General features: G+C 43.1%; 1 protein-coding gene across 2 annotated transcripts in view; it reads right to left on the bottom strand.

The window, feature by feature from the left end:
* Positions 1-24,048, bottom strand: part of GRM7 (glutamate metabotropic receptor 7) — a 780,988-nt gene extending 756,940 nt beyond the window's left edge. Inside the window, exon 1 of one of the 2 annotated variants that reach the window (XM_029052142.2) lies at positions 23,259-24,048. In XM_029052142.2, the coding sequence (XP_028907975.1) occupies positions 23,259-23,768 (510 nt within the window). In that variant the 5' untranslated portion in view covers positions 23,769-24,048. The remainder of the gene's footprint in view (positions 1-23,258) is intronic. The other variant, XM_029052141.2, reaches the window with a different exon arrangement.
* Positions 24,049-25,938: the final 1,890 nt, after the last annotated feature.

The following is a 25,938-nucleotide window of genomic DNA, read 5'->3' on the forward strand; positions in this document are numbered from 1 at the left end:
TGCTTGGTTATTTAGACTTGAATCACCCAACAGAAAGAGTGTAAACATTAGCAGGTTTGAAACCTGGGTTCTCATATTAAAGTTTTCCCAAGAAACTAAAAAGAAGAAGGGGGGTGTAGGAATTCTTCTAATCGAATATGCAACCTTATATGAGCAGCTCATTTTGAGCCTTTTCCAAAACTCACTGTTAAACATAGTATTGAAGACAAAATGGCCCATTAACCCTATAACACATAATGATTTTACCTGCAGATTCATTTTAAGAAAAATATTCAAATTGATGAGAAATATAATTTGCAACTTTATTTATGATCTACTTAGACTATTTTACGATCTTGTTCTATGGTGATGTGATCAATTATATAAGCAGCAATGTAAACTAATGCCATATTGTTGTGATGTAACTCTCATCCAATTAACATGGGATGAAAATTGAATCCAAAATGTCAACATATTCAACTCTTGGACTTATCTCAAAACATTTTTTACTGTTACTTCAACATAAAAAAAAAGCACATCTCTATGGAAACAGGTCAATAAATCCTCAAAAGTGTAAAAGTATTTCTTCATAGGTCAAGAATTAAATGGATTTTCAGGTCAACTTGGACTTTTTTATTCTTTATTGTCCAGATAATTATCTCAATTCTTGATTTCACTTCGTCTGTGGAGACTTGGTCATAGTTTAGCCTGTTAGGAATAATGGGACTTCAGGTATTTCTTTCTTAAATCAAAAATATACCATTGCAAAGAATAGAGCAACAGGATCAGTCCCTTATGAGTTTGCGATTCTACTTATTTTATATTTGAACCTACCAGTAAGAAGGAAATACATACTTTATCCCTTAGAAGTTGCATTAAATTATTAGGGCCACTAGGGACCTATTTAGTGAATTATTGTTTTGGTTCAATAGAAGGAGCCCAGGTGGTTTAAAATTGTCCATGTACCTCCCAAAGGAGAAACATTCATCTCCTCATCATTGACGAGGTCAGACTCTATATTCATATTCTATGGAAACCCAAGAAGTAATGGGATGTAAGTGTAGGGAGGGAAAGATGAAAAGATAAGTCCATACACAATCATCCATTTGGGTGTCCATATAACCGTACATGATGAGAAAGTAAAAAAACAAAACAAAAACAAGTGCATATTCAAACTTGCCAACCTAAATTTTTCATTACATTTACTCAATAGCATTTTGAATGTTGCACAGTAAAACATTTATTGTGTTTCATAGTGCTTTCTAAAGAAAGATGAGTTTTTAAAAAAACAACACAATGGGCAAACAAAAATAATCAATTAAAGCTGCAGTTCATTTTTTTCCCCATCATTTCTAGGGCTGATATACCATGATACAAATAGAAGGTCCTCTATCAGTACAAAATCATCATCATTTAGGGGAATTACTCTATTTTTTTTAACCTAGAAACAAAATTGGTTGTGATGAAAGAGGGTTTTTTAGCTCAGTTATTTTAGTAGCCTTTGTCATAAAAAAATGTTGGAGCTATTTCTTTTCACAATGAATTGCAGAGTTTCTCTCGAAGTACCAAGAGAGAAAAACAAAAAAAATTAGAGTGCAACTAGCATCGCTGTGTACTAATGCAACTTCCCAGGATCTTAGTGAACACTTGTAGCTGCTAATGGAATTTTCACTGTGGAAATTAGAGTAGCTTTTTTTCATGGTCTGAAGAATGATTTTTTCTTTAGCTACTCCACTTATTATTTTCTTGATTTACCCATATTACTACCATTAGCCTTCACAGGAGCAGCTTGTAGGAATTAAAGGTGAAATGAAAAGCTTAAGTAGGAAATGCTACAGATCTGTATAATTAAAGGCAATCCAACAAAAATTCAACCATGTAGTTTGACTCTTCCATAAAATGTGTCACATAATATTAATATTTTTCATGGAATCTATCTAGGTATAAGGATGATTAATTGCAGCATATATAGTCAGTATGTAGAATAACAACATTTCAAAGTGAAAAAAGTAAGGTTTACCATTTCATATGAAGACAAATTTATCCAAGAAGTGACGTAAAAACAACTCTACAGCACTTCTATATTTCCAATTGTGGCATTTTCTATTGAGATCAATTGCAACGCTGAGTAACTTTAAAAAAATCCCTACATCTCTTTCCCATGATGCATAAAATTTATTTTTGAGCCATTTTTGGACCACCTACATTTCATGAGAACACAATCTTCATTCCAAAAGATGAACAAAGAAAATCTAAAGGTTTGAGAACTGTTGACTTCTAGCTGTAAACCTAGTTTCGAGACAGAGTTTATATGTGCTCTTCATTGAGCACATATGGTGTGCAGAGAACTATATTAAGTGTTTGGGAGAGGACAATACAACAAGATTGAGAGACGCCTTCCCTGCCCACAGAGAGCTTACAGCCTATAGGGGAAGACAGGCATTAATATAAATGAATTATGGATATGCATATAAGTGCTGCAGGCCTTAGGGTGGGGTGAATATCAAGTGCTCAAAGGGTACAGATCCCAGTGCATAGGTGACACGGAAAGGAGAGGGGGCAAATAAAATTGGGAAAGCCTCCTGGAAGAGGTGTGATTTTATTAAGGTTTTGAAGGTGGGGAGAGTGATAATCTGTGGTCTATGGAGTGGGAGGGAGATTCAAGGCAGCGGGAGGATGTGGAAAAGGGTTCTTGTTGAAACAGACCAGGCACAATGAGTAAATTGGATTAGAGGAGCAAAGTGTGCGGGCTGGGTTGTAGTAGGAAATCAGCAAGGTAAGGTAGGATGGGGGCGAGGTGATTGGGTGTTTTAAAACCAATAAGGAGTTTCTGTTTGACACAGATGTGGATGGGCAACCTTGGAGATTTTTTAAAAGTGGGGAGACGGACTCAATTTTTTCAGAAAAACGAACCAGGAAGCAGAGTGCAGTAAGGACCGATGTAGGGAGAGACAGGAGGCAGGGAGGTCAGTGAGGAGTCTGATGCAGCAGTCAAGGCAGGATTGGATAAGTGCTTGCATCAACTTAATAGTAGTTTGGATGGAGAGGAAAGGACAGATTTAAGCAATATTACGAAGGTAGAACCAACAGGATTTGGTGACACTGAATTTTATGGGTTGAATGAGAAAGCTAAATCGAGGATAATGCCAAGGTTATGAGCTTGTGAGGTAGGGAGGATAATCGTGTTGCCTATGGTGATGGGAAAGACAGAAGGAGGACAGGGTTTGAGTGGGAACATGAGGAGGTCTGTTTTGGACATGATTAGTTTGAGGTACACGTGAGACATCCAGACAGAGATGTTCTGAGGGCAGCAGGAATCATGAGACTGCAGCGAAGGGGAGAGGTCAGGGCTGGAGAAGTAGGTTTGGGAATCATCCACATAGAGATGGTAGTTGAAGCTGTGAGAATGAATGAGTTATCCAACGGAACCCAGAACTAAGCCTTGTGTTAGAGGGTGGGAGGCAGAGGAGGAGCCTACTAAAGGATCTCAGAACAAGCGGCCAGAGAGGTAGGAAGAGAATGAGGAGAAGACGGTGTTGGTGAAACCAAGGTTGGATAATGTTTCAACAAGGGAAAATACTGAATATAGACTAGAGAAAATATAGATGAGAAAATCCATCCATAATCCTATTTCCAGACCAGTGGTGGAGGGCCTCTGAATAGCTGTTAGTCGGTGGCGAGATGTGGGTGGTTCTTAGGATAGAAACAAATTGGCTTCCACTTGACTTTTCCTAGGCTAGGTGTTCACCCTCCCTGCTGTGGTTATCAATGTTATTAGTGCCTTCTGTGTTTGTACCTCTCCAATTAATTTTTCATTCTATTGCATTGCACTTGTTGCTCAACAGTGTATAGGTATGCTATATTAAGTAAAATTTCCCAAGTTTACATTTAAGGTTTAAATATAAATGTGACCCATCCTATCCATGCTTGATGATTTGAAGGATTAAGAATAATGAAAAATGACAAGAAATAGAGTAAGACCTCATGAATTTGGACCACATTCACATGGAATTCATAATAATTCCGACTATATACTTACCCCCTGCGTCTTTCCTTTACCCTGTCTACTGCAGCAAAAGGAAGTTAGTTTAAAGTATGAAGGTTTTTGATTTATATTGGGGTTACAAAGCCTCAGGTGGTAGAATACGCAAAGGAGATGGGCAACGCAGCAGGGGAGAAGCCCAGCTTTCTACAGACAGTCAATGAAATAATCAGAGAAAAAGATAGTACAGTAGAGACACCACAAAGGTATTAAGGCATGCATGCACACACAAATCTAAAAACACATAGTCACAGTGGTATGTAAGAGATTGTAAGCTCCCCGAGGGCCAAGATCATATCTATTAATTATATGGGGATACTACTATACCATCATATATTATTCTACTGTGATGCTATCATTATCATCATCATTAATAATATGGATAATAATAGCATTTACCGAGCTTTTTGTTTTAAGCTTTAGCATTTGCCAAACACTGTTCTAAGTGCTGGGGTAGATACAAGTAATCAGGTTGGACAGAGTCCCTGTCCCAAATGAGGCTCACAGTTGAAGTAGGAGGGAGAACAAGTATTTAATACCCATTTTACAGATAAGGAATTTGTGGCACAGAGAAGTTAAGCAACTGGCCCGAGGTCACACAGTAAGCAGTTGGCAGAGCTGAGATTAGAACCCAGGTCCTCTCTCAGGCCTGTGCTCTTTCTCCTAGACCATGCTGCTGTTATTGTACTACTATTGGAATACTCTCCCAAGAACGTAGTACAGTTCTCTTCGTGCAGTAGGTGATTAATAATAATGCTATTTCTTAAGTGTTTACTACGATTTAATTTTTAGTGACCAGATTTTTGATCATCCATGGTGAACAAGGGATGGAGCCTAAAAGAGCAAGAGGGAAGAGAGAAAGGTTGGGGGCAGTAGAAAGGGACAGAGGATGAGGAAATAGGAGAACAGAAAAAGTGAACAAGAGAAAGAGGGAGGAAGGGAGAGAGAAAGAGGAAAGGAAAAAAGAGGCAGAGGAGAATAGCTCACCAAGTTTCTGACAACCTGTCCTCTGGTGCCATTAGTAGCCATAGTTGACAACTGCCATTACTCCCTCATAGTGGAAGAAGCAGCATTGGCCGAAATAGTCACCACCAGGTGAACTGAACCTCTCTGGGGCCTTTTTTGGTGGGTTTTTTTGTCTCATTTTATTTCTTTTTATGATATTTCTTAAGTACTTACTATGTGTCAAGCACTGTCCTAAGCACTAGAGAAGATTCAAGATAATCAGGTGGAATGCAATCCCTGTCCCACGTAGGGCTCACTGTCTAAGTAGGAGGGAGTAGGATTTAATCCCCATTTTACAGATGAGGAAACTGAGGCACAGAGAAGATATGTGACTTGCCCCAAATCACACAGCAGATAAGTGGAGAATCCAGGATTAGAACCCAGGTCCTCTGACTCCCAGGCCCGGGTTCTTACCACTGGGCCATGCTGCACAACTGAAAACATATCATTCCAGTCACCCTGGACATTCCCAGTAATAGCTTGAGAAAAACCAGTTGATCCCACCACTACTTCCACCACGACTTTTGCCCGAGTTGAGGTGGCAGTGGCTGCCCAGAGCTGGTTCTTTCCAGGCTGATACTGGGAGGCTGCAGCATAGCCTACTCCTACTGCAGCCTCCTCTACTAGATCACGAGCTCCTTGAGGGCAGGGGTTGTGTCAACCAATTCTGTGATACTCTCCCAAATGTTTAGGACAGTCCTCTGCACGCAGTAAGCATTCAATACTACTGCTTGATCGATTGATTGTGGTGTAGTCACATTATTAAAATTGCTCCAGAAACTCCCAGGAGAGGTCCAGGAAGTTTCATGTTGACATCAGCAGTGGAGTTGGCAGCAATTGTCACTGTCATTGTTGAAAAAGAGAAGTAAGAAGAGGAGGAAAATAAGGAGGACGATGTGGCAATAAATGAGGAGGAAGAAGAGATGAAAAGGAAGAGGAGGAAGAGAAGAACAAGAAAGAGAACGGAGGCGAAACAAGAGGAAAAAGGTGGACATTCTTTTCCCTATTCTCTCTCTTCCCTGTTGCCATGGGGTTGTCACTAAGACCACTGTTGTGGGGAGCCTACACACATATACACCCACACGTACACACACACAAACTCAACAAACCTATGGTTTCTAAAGTCCTTGGAATTAGTAAGAATTTACTGAAGTTAAAAAGAATATTATTAGAGTTGCTTTAGATTAAACAGTATTCTTCTTTAATTTGGCAAAATGCTGAAAGAAATACTTGGGGCTTTTACTTAAGAAGAACTAGAAATAACCCAATATGTAGCTAATGAAATTAATTAATGATGATTCTTTTCATAATTGGCCACACTTAAGACAAACTCTGCTGAAGCTACATTATTTATTATGATTTCCCTTACCTAGGGTTGCTTAGAACTTGAAAAAATCAGTTATCTTTGCTTTGAGGCCAAGACCAAGAAAGGATAACCAAAAATTCACCTTTCTTTAATATTTAAATGTGTTCCTGAATCTTCCAACCTTTGGTACTGAAGCAGGTGAATGAAAATGTTGAAACCACTGGGAGTAATTTGTTTCCTGACTTTTAGCTTTCCCTTTAGAAGATACAGGCAATAGAATTATTCGCAGAATGAGTCATAATATTTTCACTGCTTTCTTTCTTTTCTCTCTCTACCCCAACAAGACAAAAAAAAAAGGAAAATAATTTGTGGTGTTATTTTGAGCATAAATCTTCATATGCAGGGTGCCTAAGGAAGAGCAGGGAAGTCCAGAAAATCAAAGTCTTCTACACTCACAAGGTGAAGTGGCCTAAGTGATAGTGAAGTTACATTGAGGAGGAGGAGGAGGAGGAAAAGGTGGTGGATGGAAATTATCCAGTTCATCAGTGTAGAAAGCTGAACTACACTTTAGTCCCACCTCCCCCTCCAAATCTCCCCTGAGGCCCACCTTAGATATGTTGTTGGCAGTATATACTGGTTAGATTAACTGCCTATTTGACAATTTCCATTTCACATTGTACTGCACAGAAGCTGTATAGGGACTGTGGAGTGTGGATGGAAAAGAAAGAGTTTTCTGCATCACCCTCACCTCTCCACCCTATTCTTACTCCAGAAAAAGAATCAGAAAGAGCAGGGTACCTAGAAAGGCTTCCCTGCTAATGTTGGTGCCATTTTTCCCATGCTCTGTCTGAGGTTGTCCTTCACTCCTCTCCAGCCATCTCCACCTTACAATCCTCTGCACTTATATCCCAATGGGATATGGGGAGTGCCACCCCTGCACCATCAGGAGCTCAAGCTGCAGGCTATTGGCCCAGTAGGCTAAGATAGGAGGAGAGAGAGAAATTTTGCCACTGTGTCTCTAGGACACTGTGTCTATACCTACACAGGCCAGAAAATTTGGCACTTCTTTTGGCAATTTGATTTTTATCGACATTTGGTGTCAATGATCTTGTTGGCTCTCTACAAGGATCAGCTCAACTAGATCAGTGTCAAATGTGCTTTTATTGCTGCCTGCTATTTTTGGAGAATATCATCATGATGAAATAAATCTGTAGGTAAGGAAAGGGAGCCATTTCTCCAGCCATTAAACTGTCAGCTCCTCATGGGCAAGGACTATGTCTTTTATTTCGACTATTCCCCTCACACCTCATGTAATTCTCTGCACACAGTAGGTGCTCAATTCATGCTATTCATTCATTCATTCAATAGTATTTATTGAGAGCTTACTATGTGCAGAGCACTGTACTAAGTGCTTGGAATGTAAAATTCGGCAACAGATAGAGACAATCCATGCCCAATAATGGGCTTATAGTCTAAACAGGGGGAAAAGACAGCAAAGCAAAACAGAACAAAACAAAACAAGACAACATCATCAAGATAAACAGAATCATGGAGATATACTTCTCATTAACAAAATAAATAGGGTAATGAATGATATATACGAATATGCACGGTGCTGAGGGGGGGAAGGGGGAAGAGCAGAGGGTGGGAAGGGGGGAGGGAGGAGGAGTAGAGGGAAAGGGGGGCTCAGTCTGGGAAGGCCTCCTGGAGGAAGTGAGCTATTGGGAGTGATGAGAATGATGATGATGATGTTGATGATGATGATGACGATAATGATGACAAAGGGCACCATCCTGGAGAATATTATTTACCTGGCACTGGGACTTAGATACTCCGGCCATGGCTGGGACTGTGAGCCTAAAAGCCATCAGTGAGTTAACACCCCATCCCCCTGTTTCCAACTTGTTCTGCTGAAACTGGAAGCTTCCCCAGACCAACTCCTCTGGAGGTCCTCCTTACCCAGTCCCCCCATAAAAGAAGGATGATTCTCGGTCTAGTCACAAACACTTTGTGACTCAGTGGAAAGAGCCGGGGCTTGGGAGTCAGAGGTCATGGGTTCTAATCCTTCCTCTGCCACTTGTCAGCTGTGTGACCTTGGGCAAGTCACTTCACTTCTCTGTGCCTCAGTTACCTCATCTGTAAAATGGGGATGAAGACTGTGAGCCCTGTTTGGGACAACCTGATTACCTTGTATCTACCCCAGCGCTTAGAACAGTGGTTGGCACAAAGTAAGTGCTTAACAAATACCAACATTATCATTATTATTATTACATTATTGTTATTATTAGGACCTGTGTGAAGGAACTGATCACGAGGTTAGTGGCTGTGTCTGTGAGCTCGTGGGAAGAGAATGTGTCTGTTTATTGTTGTATTGTAGTCCCCCAAGTGTTTAGTACAGTGCTTTGCATGCAGTAAATGCTCAATAATAAAAATGATGATGATGGTATTTGTCAAGCACTTACTTTGTGCCGGTCACTGAACTAAGCGCTGGGGTGGATACAAGCAAATCGAGCTGGCCATGGTCCTTGTGCCATATGAGGCTCACAGTCTCAATCCCCATTTTACAGATGAGGCACCTGAGGCCCAGAGAAGTGAAGCAACTTGCCCTCCGTGAAAGCAGCAAGCGGCAGAGCTGGGATTGGAACCATTTACCTTCTGACTCCCAGACCCATACTCTATCCACTGTGCCATGTATGCTCAATAAATATGACTGAATAAATGAATGGCTTGCACGGTGTCATTTGCACTCTTCTTGTCCCTGCGGGTTGTCATATTTTGAGCATAAATGGGGCTATGAGAGCAACAAGTGAAGTGACAGTCATAAACCCCACCCTACCACCGGGTAATGGTGATTGGGTATGGAGTAGGACCAGCTGCAGGCATCACAGGAGGAGTGAGCTATCCTCACAGTGAGAGCACCGTGAAAGGCCAAAGAAGGGCCATAATTCAAGTCTGTTTCTTGTCGATGTCACTGTCTTTTTCTCACAAGTACCCAAAAGAGCCACCCCACTCCCTAGTTATGCCATATCATCTACCATTATCAATCAGTCACTCATATTTACTGAGTGCTTCATATGCCATTTCTCAATTTCTTTATTTTCAATTTTCAATTCCTTAATTTCTCTATTTCTTTATTTTCTCAATAGAGTACAGAGTACTCTATTGAAAATTGAAAACATCAGGCTTGAGCTCCTTAAAATCTTCTTCAACTCTTCCATCTTTCCCAGCATCTCAAGAGATCTCCCACCTCCTCTCTAAATCCACCCCTTCCACCTGCACTTCCAATCCCATCCCTTCGCACCTTATCAAAGTGCTTGTCCCCTCCCTACTTTCCTCCCTAACCACCATCTTTAACTGTTCACTCTCCAATGGCTTCATCCCCACTACTTTCAAACAAGCTCATGTCTTCCCTGTCCTAAAAAAAACCTTCTATTGAACCCCATGCCTCCGTGCTGGTATTGCTCCATCTCCCTCCTACTATTCCTCTCCAAACTACTCCACTTCCTCTCCTCTAACTCTCCTTGACCCACTCCAATCTGACTTCCTCCCCCTTCACTCCCCCTAACCTGCCCTCTCAAAAGTCACCAATGAGCTCCTTCTTGCTAAATCCAATAGCCTCTACTCTATTCTAATCCTTCTCGATCTCTTAGTTGCCTTTGACACTGTTGACCACCCTCTTCACCTGGAAACATTATCCAATCTTGGCTTCACTGACACTGTCCTCTCCTGGTTCTCCTCTTATTTCTCTGGCCACTCATTCTCAGTCTCTTAGGCTCCTCCTCTGCTTCCTACCCTCAAACTGTAGGAGTGCCTCAGGGCTCAGTTCTGGGTCCCCTTCTATTATCCTTTTAAACCCACTCCCTTGGAGAATTCAATTGCTCCCTTGGTTTCAACTACAATATCTATGAAGATGATTCCCCAATCTACATCTCTAGCCCTGATGTCCCTCCTTCTCTGAGATTTCATATTTCCTCCTGCCTTCAGGACATCTCTAACCTCAAACTTAACATGTTCAAAACAGAACTCACTCCTTATCTTCCCACCCAAACCTGTCATCCCCCTAACTTTCCCATCACTATAGACAGCACCATCATCCTCCCTTTCTCAGACACCCATAGCCTTGGCGTTATCCTTGTCTCATCTCTCTCTCATTCCACCCACAGTCAATCTACCACCAAATCATGTCGGTTCAACCTTCACAGCATCTCTAAAATCTACCCTTTCCTCTCCATCTGAACTGCTACCACATTAATCCAAGCACTTATCCTATCCCTGCATCTGGATGACCTCCCTGCTGCCTGTCTCTCCCCACTTCGGTCCATACTACACTCGGCTGCCCGGATCATTTTTCTACAGAACCATCAGTCCATGTTTCCCCACCATTCCAGAATCTCCAGTGGTTGTCCATCCACTTCCACCCGAAACAGAAGCTCCTACCATAGGCCTTAAAACACTAAATCACCTTGCTCCTCTAGACTTTAAGCTCGTTGTGGGCAGAAACTCTGTTGTATTTTACTCTCCCAAGTGCTCGATACAGTGCTCTGCGCACAGGAAGTGCTCAATAAACATGACTGATTTATTGATAGATTATGCAGAGCACTCTACTAACAGAGTTAACAAACACATTCCCCTCCCACAGTGAGTTTACGTTCTAGAGCTGGAGGCACACATTAATATAAATGAACAAATAAATAGTTCCAACTCTGAGCTCTCTGGCAACCCTGATGCTGTTACAGTTGTCTGTCTGACAGGAAGTATCTCAGCATATGCCTTATGGTAGCAGTTGTCAATGGTGCAAGGCCTCAGACCAAACAGGATGTATACAGTAGCAGTTTTAGAGCAAACCCAATTGCTTCCAATAAATACAGGCTAGCATTTTTCAGCCCTACAGAGCTGAAACACAACAAAAATTACTACTTGTCAAATTTCCTTTCGTTAACTGGCTAATAAGTCTGGTTATTAGTGCCAGGCAGAATCTCTGAAAGTTTTTCAGCCTGCTGTCAAGTTATCTTGGGGGCAGACACTTGCACAGCTGACAATTCCAAATTTCTAGATAGGTGTCCGCACCTGCACATTTTTTAAACTTCCAGAACTTCCAGAAACCTTCTTTTCTGCTTGAAGAATTTCTTACATAGAATTTCATTACTGCTATATAGAAGTAGTCTTAAACAGTGTTAAGGAAGTGATTTCTCTCTAATCGACCTTTCATTTGCAATTTTACACACTAAAGGGCTATAAAATTCATATAAAAGAAAAATATGCCCTCTTTACCTACCCATTTCAAGTTTATTTTAATTCATTCATTCTTGGAAACTGTGGGAAGTTATCCACTGGCTTGAAAAGCCTTAGAAACTGGAGGAAGTGAATTGATTAGATTTTAACTTTGGGCTACTTTAGGGTTGGAAGGGGTGCCCTATGGGTGGGCAACCTCTCTTAGATTGTGAGAATTATGAGGGACAGAGACCGCCTCTGATCTGCCCGAACCATGCTTACCCCAGAGCTTAACAACAAAAACAACAACTATGGCATTTGTTAAGCACTTACTATGTGCAGAGCACTGTTCTAAGCGCTGGGGGGGATACAAGGTGATCAGGTCGTCCACATGGGGCTCACAGTCTTAATCCCCATTTTCCGGATGAGGTAACTGGGGCACCGAGAAGTGAAGTGACTTGCCTAAAGTCACACAGCTGACTAGTGGCGGGGCCAGGATTAGAACCCATGACCTCTGACTCCCAAGCCCGAGCTCTTTCGACTGAGCTACTCTACACAGTGCGTGGCACATAGTAAAGCTCAACAATTATTATCATTTTCACCATCATTATTATTAATTGGTATTTCTTCTACTCTCCCTCATCCTAAGAAAGACAGCTAGGTTTTAATTCAGGACTAATATAGCACAGTCCTGCTGTAACCCTGCAAAAACATCTAGGGCAACCTATTCACTTTGTCTTCCATGTGTCCACCTATAGGTAATCTTCACCATCAGTGGCTTCTTCTTCAAGTATAAAGAATATCTCTCTAGGTCTCAATCTCTCTCTCACACACACACACACACACAATTACTCAGAAATTATCTCATTCTGTCTTTGTTGTGGTGAGCTATCAGAAAGAACAGAAAAGGAGACCAAATATGGAGGAGATAGGAGGGGAAAAGTAGGAGTAGCAATAATGCTAATAATATTTATTAAGTGCTTACTGTGTTCAGATCACTATCTTAACACTGGGAACTAAATCACAGTTGGGAACTAGACATAGTCTCTGTCCCTCTAGGGGCTCACAGTTTATATAAGAAGCAGTATGGCCTAGTGGAAAGACCACAGGCTTGGAAGTCACAATATGTGCGTTCTAATCCTGGCTCTGTCACTTGTCTGCTGTGTGACCTTGGACAAGTCATTTCACTTATCTGTGCCTCAGTTACCTCATCTGTAAAATGTGAATTAAGACTGTGAACCCCACATGGGACAACCTGATTACCTTGTAACTACCTCAGTGCTTAGAATAGAGAAGCAGCGTGGCTCAGTGGAAAGAGCCCGGGCTTGGGAGTCAAAGATCATGGGTTCGAATCCCAGCTCTGCTACTTGTTAGCTGTGTGACTGTGGGCAAGTCACTTAACTTCTCTGTGCCTCAGTTACCTCATCTGTAAAATGGGAATTAAGACTGTGAGCCTCACGTGGGACAACCTGATTACCCTGTATCTACCCCAGCGCTTAGAACAGTGCTCTGTACATAGTAAGTGCTTAACAAATACCAACATTATTATTATTACTATTATTATTATTAATAGTGTTTGGCACATAGTAAGCACTTAAATTGCATAATCATTATTATTATTATTAAAAAAATTAAAGGGATTTTTTTTAGAAAAAAGAGAGTTGGGTGCTTAGGTAGAAATGTGAAGACTAAAATAAATCAATCAATGGTATTTATTGAGCACTTACTGTGTGCAGGGCACTCTGCTAATCTTGCCTATTTGCAGGATTAGTATATATCTGTAATTTACTTATATTAATGTCTGTCTCCCCATCTAGACTGCAAATTCACTGTGGGCAAGGAATGTACCTGTTATATTGTTATATTGTACTCTCCCAAGCACTATGCCTGTGCACTGTAAGCACAGTAAGCGCTCAATAAATACGATTGGCTGACTATTAGCAGCTAACGACTTAACACTATTCCTTTCACTCTTGTCAGCTGCCTATGACTTGTGAACATTCACCCATTCACTCTGGGGATCCCTCTAGCTAGAAGTTTCTGGTCCCAATCAACTAGAAGAACCTTTGTTGATTGCTGGGTGCTAAAGATCAGCTGCTGCAGCTCTCTTCTTTCTTGAATGCCCTAGCCTTCCCCCACCCCAACACCACCATATCCTCTCAGTCCCCTCCCTCTGGTCACCCACCCCAACCTTACCCCTCTCACTCACTCCTCCCTACATGACAGCCCTCCCTCAATTTGCTCCATTCCAACCCTTTTCTACCGCTTGTGCCATCCCCTCCCCCCAGCATCACCCCACAGCCTCAGCCATGTGCTGCTTGTGGAACCTCCACTCCATCATGGAAAAGCTTCCCATCATCTTTGACCAATTCCTGACCCAGACACTGCTCCTCCTCACCACCACTGAAACCTGACTCACCCCAGATGACACTGTCTCCTCTGCCGCTCCAGTCAGGGAGACCTCATCTTCTCCCACTCCCCAAAACTCACTGAAGAAAGGAGAAGAGTTGGGTTCCTTCTTGCTCTCCAGTACCACTTACACACCATCCCACCTCCCCCATCCCTCTCTTCACCTTACTCTGAAGCTCATATCATCCCCTCTACCACCCATTCTAGTTACTAGTCCCTTCTGCTGCCTCGTCTTCCCTCTCCCACCTTTCCCAGCAATATTTCAAGGGGAGATGTTAAGATGTCATTTAAGAAAATTGACACCATCAGGTGTGAGCTTCCCCATATCGCCCCTGCCCCTCCTCAGTCCCTCCCCCTTCTGGCTCCCTCAACTCTCCCATCCTTCCCAGCAGTATGTCTAGAGCAGATCTCCTGCCTCCTCTCAAAAGCCTCAAGTGCTTTGTACAGTGCTCTGCACATAGTAAGTGCTCAATAAATACTATTGAATGAATGAATGAATGAATGAATGAAAAGCCACTCCCTCCACATGCATATCCGACCCCATTCCTTGGCATCTTATCAAAACTCTTGCCCCTTCCCATCTTTCCTCCTTAACAGGCATCTTCAACCATTTGCTCTCCATGGCTTCTTCCCCACTGCTTTCCGATATGCCCAGGTCTCCCCATCCTAAAAAAGACCCTCCCTTGACCCCTCAGCTCCTTCCAGTTATCGCCCCATGTCCCTCTTACCATTCCTCTCCAAACTCCTTGAGTGAGTTGTCTGAACACACTGTTTCAAATTCTTCTCCAATTCTCTCCTTGACCCCTCCAATCTGGCTTCCATCCCCTCCACTCCACATAAACTGCCCTCTCAAAGGTGACCAGTGATCTCCTTCTTGCGAAATCCAACGGCCTCTACTCCATCCTAATCCTCCTCGACATCCCTAAAATCCACCCTTTCCTCTCCATCCAGAATACTACCATGCTGATCTAAGCACTTGATTACTACATCAGCCTCCTCCCTGACCTTCCTGCCTCCTGTCACTCCCCAATTCACTCCATACTTCACTCTGTTTTCTGGATCATTTTTCTAAAAAATCCTTCAGTCGACATCTCCCCACTCCTCAAGAACCTCCAGTGGTTGCTCATCCACTTCTGCATCAGACAGAAACTCCTTACCATCAGCTTTAAGGCACTCAATCATCTCATCCCCTCCTACCTTGCCTCCCTGCTTTCCTACTACAGCCCAGTCCATACACGTAGCTCCTCTAATGCCAATTTATTCACTGTACTTCTATCTCATCTATCTTGCTACTTACCCCTTACTCCCTCTGTCCTGGAACTCACTCCCCATTCTTATATGGCAGACTACCACTCTCTCTTTCTGCAAAGCCTTGTTAAATTCACAGCTCCTCCAAGAGGCCTTACCCATCTAAGCTCTCATTTCCTCTACTCCCACTTCCTTCAGCATCACCTATGCCTTGGATCTGGACCTTTTAAGCACCTGCTATTCACCCACCCACATAGAGGTACTTTGTTCATGTATACTGATGCCTTTGTCCTCCTCTAGCCTGTAAGATCCCCATAGGCAGTCAATTGTATTTATTTAGCGCTTACTGTGTGCCGAGCACTGTACTAAGCGCTCAGGAGAGTACAACATAACCGATACATTCCCTGCCCTCAATGAGCTTATGGTCTAGAAGGGGCCGACAGACATTACTATAAATAAAGAAATTTAGTTAAGTGTAGTTAAAAGCAGCATGGCCTAGTGGAGAGAGCATGGACCTGGGAGTTAGAGAACCTGAGTTCTAATCATGGCTCTGCCATTCTCCTGCTATGTGACCTTGGACAAGTCACTTCACTGTGTCTCATGTTCATCATCTTTATAATGGGGATTAAATACCTCTTCTTCCTCCTCCTAAGATTGTGAGCCTCATGCGGAACAGACTGTGCCCAATTTGATTATCCTCTATCTACCCCTGCATTTGACACATAGAAAATGTTGAAAATATGTCATTGCTATTAACTGATATTGCAGTTAAAATGCATTGGCTTCATATATGCATGACCTATTTTTTAAAAATCTGCATCCTCAAAATTTGCATCCTTCATGATATAATTTTGGTACTGTGGGATTTTGAATGAGGAGACTTTGACAAAAAGCTTCTATCTTAAAGATTGACCTTACTCATTTTAATCAAGAAAAGCTGACTGATTTTTTTTCATTTCAAGTAGTACCCTATCAATCATGTAGTATTTTCTGCTAGAAATTTGCATCGCATCTGTTTCCACACATGCAAAGACATTGCAAATATGTTGCAAGTTTAAACAATAAAAATGTTGAACTACTACATTCACAACTGGAAATATTTTAGTCAAAACACCGATAAAAAGAGAATCACTGAATACTCTCAAGAAGGTAATTTTGCCACCTTACATCAAGAACAGCATAAGGAAGTATTTGCAAGAAGAAGGAAGTACATCAGGGAGAAGTGCAGCATTCTGTAAATGACCAATTATAAAACTATTAAGCAGCTACACTTTTATAGCAAGAAGCAAAATAATCCATTAAATTGTAAATTTGCCTCTGCTTCTTTACCCCTCACTCTGCCACCCACACAAACATTAAAACATTTATTAGAATGTATTTCTTCTGCTATATTAAATTTACTTTCAGCAATTATATTAATATATTCTTCACGTGCATCTGAATTATAGATTTCATCACTTAAGACGGCTGGAACAGAAGAGCGAGTGAAATAAAGTTTCAAAATAGGCATCATAATTTATAAGAACTGACACTGATCAGGACCTGAATGTTTATTGTCCTGATGAACAAATCCACCTGATGAAGAACGAATAAAAGAAGGCATTCCTTTGAACATTACTTTTGGTATGTTCAAGCTTTGCAATAATTCAATTCACCTTATTATATCTGTGAAACAAGGTGTTGATGACTTCCTCACAAAATGCACGTTGTTTTGCTTATTGAAAATAAAAAATTGATTTTATTTCATTCATTTTGGATATGACGTTCAATTATTGGGATTTGGCTATTACAGAACATCTGCACTACATAAATTACCAAAAATTACAATATATGATTGGCAACCTTATATATATTAATTATCAAGTATACCATATTAATATATTATATATCAACTACATATATTCAAATTATATATTGTAATCATATATATGTACATATATATTTCCAGCTATTTGAAGGTTATATTTTATAAAGTGGGTCATATGTTTTAAAGTGTGTTCATGTCAGTACTGAAACTAGGTAGAAGTAAACATACATTTCTGATAGTAATGCTATTTGCACACTGATTCTGAACTTAGATGCAAGTGACTAATATTAATCAATAAATTTGTACAATGTTATTATCAGGCAAATATTTACCTTGAATAATTTTTTTTGTTTTTTTAATCTAAAAACATATCCCAAGAAGCCAGTGCATATTACTCTCCATGCAAAGACAATCTTAAATCTTTACCAAGCACTTAGTATAGTGCTCGGAACATAGTAAGCACTCAATAAACATAACAATGAGATCCATAAATGTCCTTAAATATCACTACCACTGTACTATCGAAAATGTCGCTGATCCCCCGGAAGTTTTCACTGCGAATTTTAAATTGACATGGAAAATGTACAGGAAGATTCAGTGTTTGCACTAGAGGCATTGGGATCTCTTTGCATTTATACATTCTGTGTAGCACTCTTATACAAATTGGCTTCCCCCTCCCATATGTAGATTGAAAATTGTTTTAATTAATGGAAAAGGAACAAGGAGAATAGCCTCATAAAAGCCAACAAACATTCATTTGCTTTCTCCAAAGCTCCAGAGTCCCCAATTCTGAAGTCAGGAAATAGCAGTTTTTCATGTGACAAGAACATGCACTAAATATTAACATATTAGAATGGAAATAACTAGTGACAATGTGCTCCTACTTCGAAGCCACTGCAGTGGCACAAGAGAAAAGAAAAATATTTTAAAAGCTTTAAGTTTTGAATGCATCATTCTAAGGGCCATATAGATCATACAAGTATATGAAAAATGATTGTCCATTTTGAACTGTATCCTGAGAAAAATCTACAAGTAAACCTAAATGTCTAAGAATAAAATACTTAGATTTATCAAAAAGCAAACAGGTTGAAAGAAAAACGAAGTCTGACCGTGGAGGCAGAAGCTTGATTGTTATTTATCCATCCAAGAGCATGTTCACTAACCAGCCAGCCCTGTGGTACGATACTCCTTCTTGTTTAAAAAGATTTCTGAAACCCATTGTGAACTATAAAATGGGTGCTGGTTGGTGATGATGCATGCAAACCTCCAGCATCATCTCTAGTTTGGATATATCCAAATTTTCCAACTTGAGGGACGCATGAGGTGCAGGAGGTCTTTGTGAGGAAGACACTTTAAAAAATACAGTATTTTAATTTGATGGTGTTTACTATGGTTGTTTCAACAAGAGCCTTTAGTTCGGTACTTGCAGTTTTTTAATGGTATTTGTTAAACCCTTACTATGCGCCAGGTACTGTACTAAGCACTGGTGCAGATACTAGCTAACAGTTTGGACACAGTCCATGTCCCACATGGGGCTCACAGTCTTAATCCCCATTTTACCGATGAGGTAGCTGAGACACAGAGAAGTGAAGTGACTTGCCTAAGGTCACACAGCAGACATGTGAGAAAGCCAGGTTTAGAACCCAGGTCCTTCTGATTCCCAGGCCCAGGATCTATCGCCATGGGTTTGAATCCCGGCTCTGCCACTTGTCAGCTGTGTGACTGTGGGCAAGTCACTTAACTTCTCTGTGCCTCAGTTACCTCATCTGTAAAATGGGGATTAACTGTGAGCCTCACGTGGGACAACCTGATTACCCTGTATCTGCCCCAGCGCTTAGAACAGTGCTCTGCACATAGTAAGCCCTTAACAAATACCAACATTATTATCCATAGGCCATGCTGCTTCTCTAATCTTCTCCACATCTTGAGATGTAAGAATCCCAAAGGGGACAATTTTGTATATGGGATAAATATACATGTAACCTATCTGGGTGGTTCCTTCTCTTTTTGTCCTTTAACAAATACCCACTCACCATCTGCTTGTTATATTTCCTAAAACACAAAAAATGTACAGATGGGGTGGGCTATGATGAGTATCTCAGATAATACCTTCATTTACCAAACTTAAGAGTACAAGGAAGCTTTGTGTGCTCTCATTTTCCTACTCCTGCAAAACAGAAAAGGTGCAGGTATCTGCCTTTATTAAGTCTGGAGCCTAATGAGATTCAACAATAATAATAATAACTATGTATATAGAGAGAGAAAGAGAGAGAGAGAATTTAAAGAAGGGAAAGCAAAGAAAGATGGTTTTCTTTTTTAAAAAAAATCCAAAGCAATACTTTCATTTGAACTACAGTAGATAATTTATAAAGGTTTCTGACTGTACTTATATACCTTTCTTTCATTTATGGAACATATCGCATGTGCTTTGATTTTTAATGATGCATTACTAATGTGGGTTGGTTGACCACTGTTTCCATCCAATTGCTTTTGAAAAACTGAAGCACCTGCCTGCAATGCTAGGACCGCAACTTAAAATGTGCCTCACTACATGAAATATCGTACATTAGGAGTCAGGATGTAGCAAGGATAATTTACACTCTTGGAGTGTTTGTATTCAATTTAATAACTGAGAAACCTGGAATAAAAATGCTCCCATTACTTTCCGCAATAATATATCTTACTTATTGCAAATAATTCAGTGGTCAGGAGTTATCTTTCTCTACCTTATTACGTATCCTCTCAATGTTCAAGATATTCCCAAGCAATAAATTTTCAAAGTAATGCTCCTAATAGTTAATGCACGTTGACTTTTTCATGCCTTTAGTTAGGGTAAAGTGCTATTTTTGCAAGAGCTGTAGCGGGTTGACTTTTGCTTTTTCAATAAATCTCCCCCCAATCCTCCCTGATGCTGGTTAACGTTGCAGTGTGTTGCTATTCACTCTGTGAGGTTGCAGTGACTTTATTCCAGTTGCCATAACCTCACCCTCATACTAATTTCAAATTCTTGAGATTAAAAGGCTCACTGGATGTAATTCCTTTCCTTAGACATGCCATTTACAAGCTAACTCTCAATCTGTGCAGGGGAGAGAGGGGAAGATAGAAAGATTACTTAGTTCATATCTTGTGCCTGATACTGGCAGCCAAATGATAATAAGGAGCAAAAGTAATTATCTAGATCAGAACTGTGCGCTTGCCAGAGTGGTCTCTACAGGTTCCCTAAATCGCAAGGTAAAGGGATGGACCTCATACCAAGCCCTGCTTTGTTAAAGAAACAGAACAGACTCTGATTTTATTTCTTTTTCAGTACAATCTCACCACCCCTTGTAATTGGGTTAGCACTCAACAATTCTAGGCATTTCTTTTTATTTCAGCCTGGAAGCATATTTCATCATAAATTCATATCTCGAGAAGTAGTTGTGATGGCAGAGATCATAATGAACCCACAGCCAGAGCTGAAGTGAACCAAGCACCCGGAAATCCAAGACTACTGTTTTACCTTTCCTTCCCTGGGGAGTTTCTTTGACATAGGGCAATCCTAAACCGAGCTAAACCCCAAAGTCCCCAACCGCCACACTTTCCCTCTCCTCCTAACTGATTGTGCCTTTCCACCACAAGTGTGTTTACTATCATCTTTCTGTCATATACCTCTCTTCTGCCCATTTTACAGATAGGTGGCAAACAACTTGGGAAATGGAATTGTAATAATGACTCTGTTGGCTCAACTAGCGAGGTTGCAGCCTGAATCAGAAACATCAGAAGACACTGAGCCAATTAAAAAAAAAAAAGCCCAAACAAAATACAAAATCAACCTGATCAGTGGCTACCAATCAAGATATCACGAATAAAGGGCTGAATTCTGCCTGCATCTTAAGTTATAAATTGCCACAGTCCTCCCGCCTTCAGTCTCTTGTCTATGAACCCAGGTAAATGCCGGCAACTCTTTCTCCCGCAGAAGCATCAGCTGTTCAATCCAGTGTGAATAGCAGTAATTTGCAAATTAGAGAAAAATTACAGTGTTTACTACTATATCTTTTTGGTACCCGCCCAAATCGTTACCACTGGTATTTGTTTCCATTTCTCCTGCGACTGGGGGAACACGTTCTCGAACAGGTTATTTCTCCACCAGCCTTTTCAAGTTCACAGACCAGGAGAGCCATCGGGCCCCCTCGAGCAGGCTGGTTTGGGCAACATATTCCTTCCCACCTATTTCTGGTCGCAGCCCCTCGCTTACATTTGCTTTTACATTCTATTCACATAGATCCTTCCTGCAGCACCTACCACCGTGGGTAAGAGGGAAAGCAAAAGGAGAAGAAAAAAATACCAGCAGAGCCCATGGAAAGTCAGGCGGGTGCGGGGAAGAGACGAGACGGGACGGGACGAACGGATGGATAAAATTTCCTACTTTCCTTCTTCCCCCTTTCTTTTGCCAGTACTGCCCCCAGCCTTTCAGTTTCAATCTCAGCTCTGAGCCAGATAATCTGTCGGTTTGGCTCCCTCCCCGCCCGCCGCGCGCGCGCGCGCGCGCGCGCGCACACACACACACACACACACACACACACACGCACGCACGCACCCCCACGCACTTAAAAGTCGGAGCCAAGCGTAGTCGAATCCACATTCCCAATAACCAGAGGTGTCAGGGAATAAGAAGCTTATACTTGAACCTTAAGAAGGGAGCAGGAATGAAAAAGAGAAGGGAACTCGATCTGTGGGTACGATTATGGAATGGCATCCCCTTTCCTTGTCAACACAAACTTAATTCTCGCAGTATTGTCCCGACAGACAGAATTTCGGATTCGACGGACCCTCTAAGACAGCACTGAGGGAACGAGATATTTCACAGATATTCCCTTTAGGAATTGTTAAACGAAGGGTGAAGAAATGTATGCTTTGGCATAACGAAGGCACGACTTTTGGCTTTCCCTATAGATAAAGCGAATATGATGCTGAAAAAAAAAGTTGAAGGTAGAAGGAGGAATAAATCGGCTCCTGCCCAATCTTAACCGAGAGAGAGAGAGAGTCGCCTTTTTTTTTTTTTACACCGAAAGCCAACGGCTTAACCCAATGCAGTACGGTGGTGGGTTTAACACGGATACGAAGTCAAAAAGGAACAGAGGAGGGTAAAAGCAAAGAAACAGAGAAAAGCACTGCAGTATAACCAACCAACCAACCCACCCACCCCTACCCTCTTCTTTCCACCCCCCACCCCCAGAAAAAAAAATTGCTTTAATCTCATTTTCTCGATCCTGCCCCATTACTCGCAGAAGAAAAGACCCGTCTTCGCTCTTCTCGCTACGTGCCTGAGTCCCTCGCTCGGGGCTATTGGCTGTTAGGGATTTAGGTTGGGAAGGGATTTTTTTTTTTCCCCGAGGGGAAGGTTTATTATTTGTTGCTTTATTCACGACAAGTATGAGATGATTTCTGGAGGAGAGTAATAGGATAGAAACAAGCCTGGTGAGTCCTTTAAAGTGGCTCGATCTGGGAACATAATGTCGATGAAGTTGTTCCAACCAAAGCTCCGACAGTAATGTCTTGGAGCACTCCACTGTCGTCGTCCCCCCACCTCTCACCCCGCTCCATACCCTCCAGGATAGCGGCTACAGGTCTGGGCACGAAATCCTCAGGAAACATGATATTAAACCCCATTTACAACACCTCACACCTCCGCGCCCCCCCCCATCCTGCAGCCCCCCTCCCCGGCTGTCCTCCTCAGAGCCACAGCCCAAGGACTTTAGACCAGTATCCCTCTTATGAAACACGTTCTCCGAATTATCTTAAAATAGCCCCGAGGAGCTAACACTTCCAGAAACCGTCGGGTGGAAGCTGCGGTAGGGCGGAATTTTGGGTTCGCATCTCAGCTTTAATATTTCATGTGAGGAACTAGATCTGGTTCGGTGCCCTCGTACCTTTCAAGCCTGTTTGCAAGCCGTATTTCACTCTAACGCAAACCCATCATTGCCTTGTTTTTCAGCTCACTTCTTGCAAATGGGACAATAAATCCGGAAAGTGTCATGCATGGGAAAGTAGAGTGAAAGGGGGGAGAGACGGTAAACCGGGGAGTGAAATGGAAGAGACAAGAAAGATTACTCGGGAAGCACCCACATGAAAATGAACGTAGTTGAAATCGCATTGCAATCATGTAAGTCCCTGCAACCGATTGGGTCTGGAGAGCAAATTCTCCCCCACGCGCTCATTTTCAGACTCCATCCACCCACCGCTTCCAAACCCCTGATTGACGGGAGCCCTACCTGGAAGAGCCTTAAGATGTTGGCTACCATTATGGACACTGAACTTCCAGATGCCCCAATCACTCCAACTACTTTCTCGGGTTTTACAAAAACGGGCGGCTCTCCATTGGTGCACCTCACATCGGAGGTGTCCTTCTGAATCAGCGCCTGAACAAAAGTGAGCGACTGCTCCAACGCATAGGTGTCCCTGGAACAAGTGTCCAGGATCCGAGCCCCTAGCGTGATGTTAGGAAGTAGGTCCGGATCGCTGTTAATCTGATCCAGGGCATACAACATCGCCTCCAGCCTGTGGATCCCGTTCTCCTTTTTGATGTCCCCGCAAGGCACTCCGGTGGGTCCCTTGGCATGGACGGGGAAAAGCCCCCCCAGGGTGATGTCCCCCTCAAGTCTGATGGAGTGAGGGGCATACATTTCCTGCCCGTGAGCCACTGCAGAGCTGAACACCTCCAGCAAACAACAGGGCAACTTCATCAAAGTCAGAAGATGAAACAGTCTCCCCAAATGGAGCATGGTGCTGCCGATGCCGCCGCCGCCGCCGCCGCCGCTCCGGCTGCCGCCGCCGCTCCCGCCGCTGTGGCTGCGAACGCTGCGATGTCCAGTTGCCCCGCTCTGGCCACCGGACTCTCCTTCATGCAATGAACGGAGCGGTGTCCTTGGGGGGGGGGGGGGAGAGGGGGGATGCTCCGCGTTGCCGCCTAGAGCAGGGCGCACTGCGCTCCCGTCCGTTTGCCGGAGTCTCTTTCTCTGTCGCTCTCTTCCCCGTTCTCCTCGCCGCGCTCTCCAGCAGCTCAGCACTGGGGAGAGGTAAGGGATTGCTATCGCTTTAAATGGTCGTTCCCCTCCTCTCCTCCACCCGCCCCCTTCCCCCCCCCCCTCCGGCTTTCCAGGCTCGTCCTCTCCTCTCCCCCCTCGGGTTTGCATCATCACGCAGGGAGGGGATGCGTGCTGAGGTAATGGGGGGCTGGGAGAGAGGGTGCCGGGGAGCGGCGGAGCGCAGGTCGGGGGGCTCGAGGGAAAGATTGAGCCCCCGGGGCCCCCCACCTTAGAGGTGGGGCCAGGTAGAAGAGGGCGCGCCCCGTCCCAGCCCCGCTTTTGGTCGACGGCCGTCCCACTGCCCGCACTTACGGACGGCCCGGCCGGTACTTCCCCTCGTCCCGCCGCTTCTTTGAAAACCGACGAGGCGGAGGGAAGGGTATGGAGGAGAAGAGCGCCGATGCTTCGCCCCGTCGGCACTGCTCCTGCTCTTGTCTTCGGCGCCTTCGGCCCCACAGCTCCCAACCCTAGAGCCCCCTAGTCTGTGGACGGAGGCGACTCTCGGGACCAGACGTCGTGTTGGGGTCCGTCGTCCAAACGTCCAGGAGCCGATCGGGGAAGCTGCAGGAGGAGCAGCCGGCAGGCTGCGAAGCTCTCGCCCGGTCCTGCCTCGGCCGGCTAACGGGGCTGCCGTCTTTCCTCTAGCGTTTTCAGCTTCCTTTCCGCACCCCAAACCCGCTCCGCCTCCTGAGCCTGCCCAACTCCAAGGTGCCTTGTCTGGTTAGTGGGGGAAAGGTACAAGGGAGATGGCTAGAGCAACAGGACAATCTCAGGCTTGAAAGGGGAAAAGGCAAAGTAGGAATAGAACTGCCAGTGCAGTACAGTATTCCCAATACAGTATTGCCCCTAGGGCTCTCACCTCAGACCCCAAATCTACTCAAATAGGCTTTGGGCATGGGCGGGAGGGAGGCAGAGTATCCCCTCGCACCCAAAATGCACAACAGGCAGGCTTCGTTTGCGGGACACTTTGGGAGATTTTGGTGTCTTGTGGAAGAGGGCACTGATATATAAGTGAGAAGGGCTCTGTCACCCATCAGCCTTAGGTGGCACCGTACCTTTTCTGTCCATAGGAAGGCACTTGGCAGAGTACAGCTGTTAATGGAGGTGAAAAATCCACCCAGCAAGTGCTCAGTAAATGTCATCCGTAAACACCAGGAGTGCAAAGAGTCTATTAGGTATAGTGAAAAGAGATGATGTATTAAAGAGCCACCCTACTCTGGATCACTATGTAGTCAGTTATCCTATAATGTGGAGGCTGCATTCTTACAAAACCCAGTGTTGAGGAGAATTTGCCTTGTAGTCCAATGTCATGTGCATAACTGTTTCTTCTGACACTGTGACACGCTATATCCAGTCAGGCTTGCATTGTCAGGAAAACATTCCCTAATTCTGGCAGAACTAAGTATCTGTTTGCCGGGGGGAAAAAATGGCTTGCTTGGCTTGGGGAATCAGGTGGGATCATATGGCTTGGAGAACAAGGTGGAATTAAAAGGGAGAAGCCCCACCTTCACCTCCCTCACCCTCTTCTTTATCTGTAAATACTCTGCCATGGAAAACAGACCATCACTAGAAGTCAGGCTGGGACTGGGGCTAGAACTAGATACCTGGGTCAGGGAAGAAGGAAGAAGGAACTGGAAGAGCCCCTAAGGTCTAGCTGTAGGACCCCAGGTGATCTTAGGCCTTCAGCTATTTGCAAGGAAATAGCTATCTTTGAGGGGTTTAGGATCATCCTGTAAATTAATCCTGCTTTGCTTTGTGCTTAAATTACATAGTTGTGCTTTGGTTCAAAGGCAATGTGACTAATGGTGAGATGTTGTTCATCAGTGTGAATGTCACTGAGTGAGAATCTCTTGAGCCCTTGCAAACT

Source organism: Ornithorhynchus anatinus, chromosome X1 (genome assembly GCF_004115215.2).
Source record: "Ornithorhynchus anatinus isolate Pmale09 chromosome X1, mOrnAna1.pri.v4, whole genome shotgun sequence".
In the NCBI taxonomy this organism is placed as follows: domain Eukaryota; kingdom Metazoa; phylum Chordata; class Mammalia; order Monotremata; family Ornithorhynchidae; genus Ornithorhynchus; species Ornithorhynchus anatinus.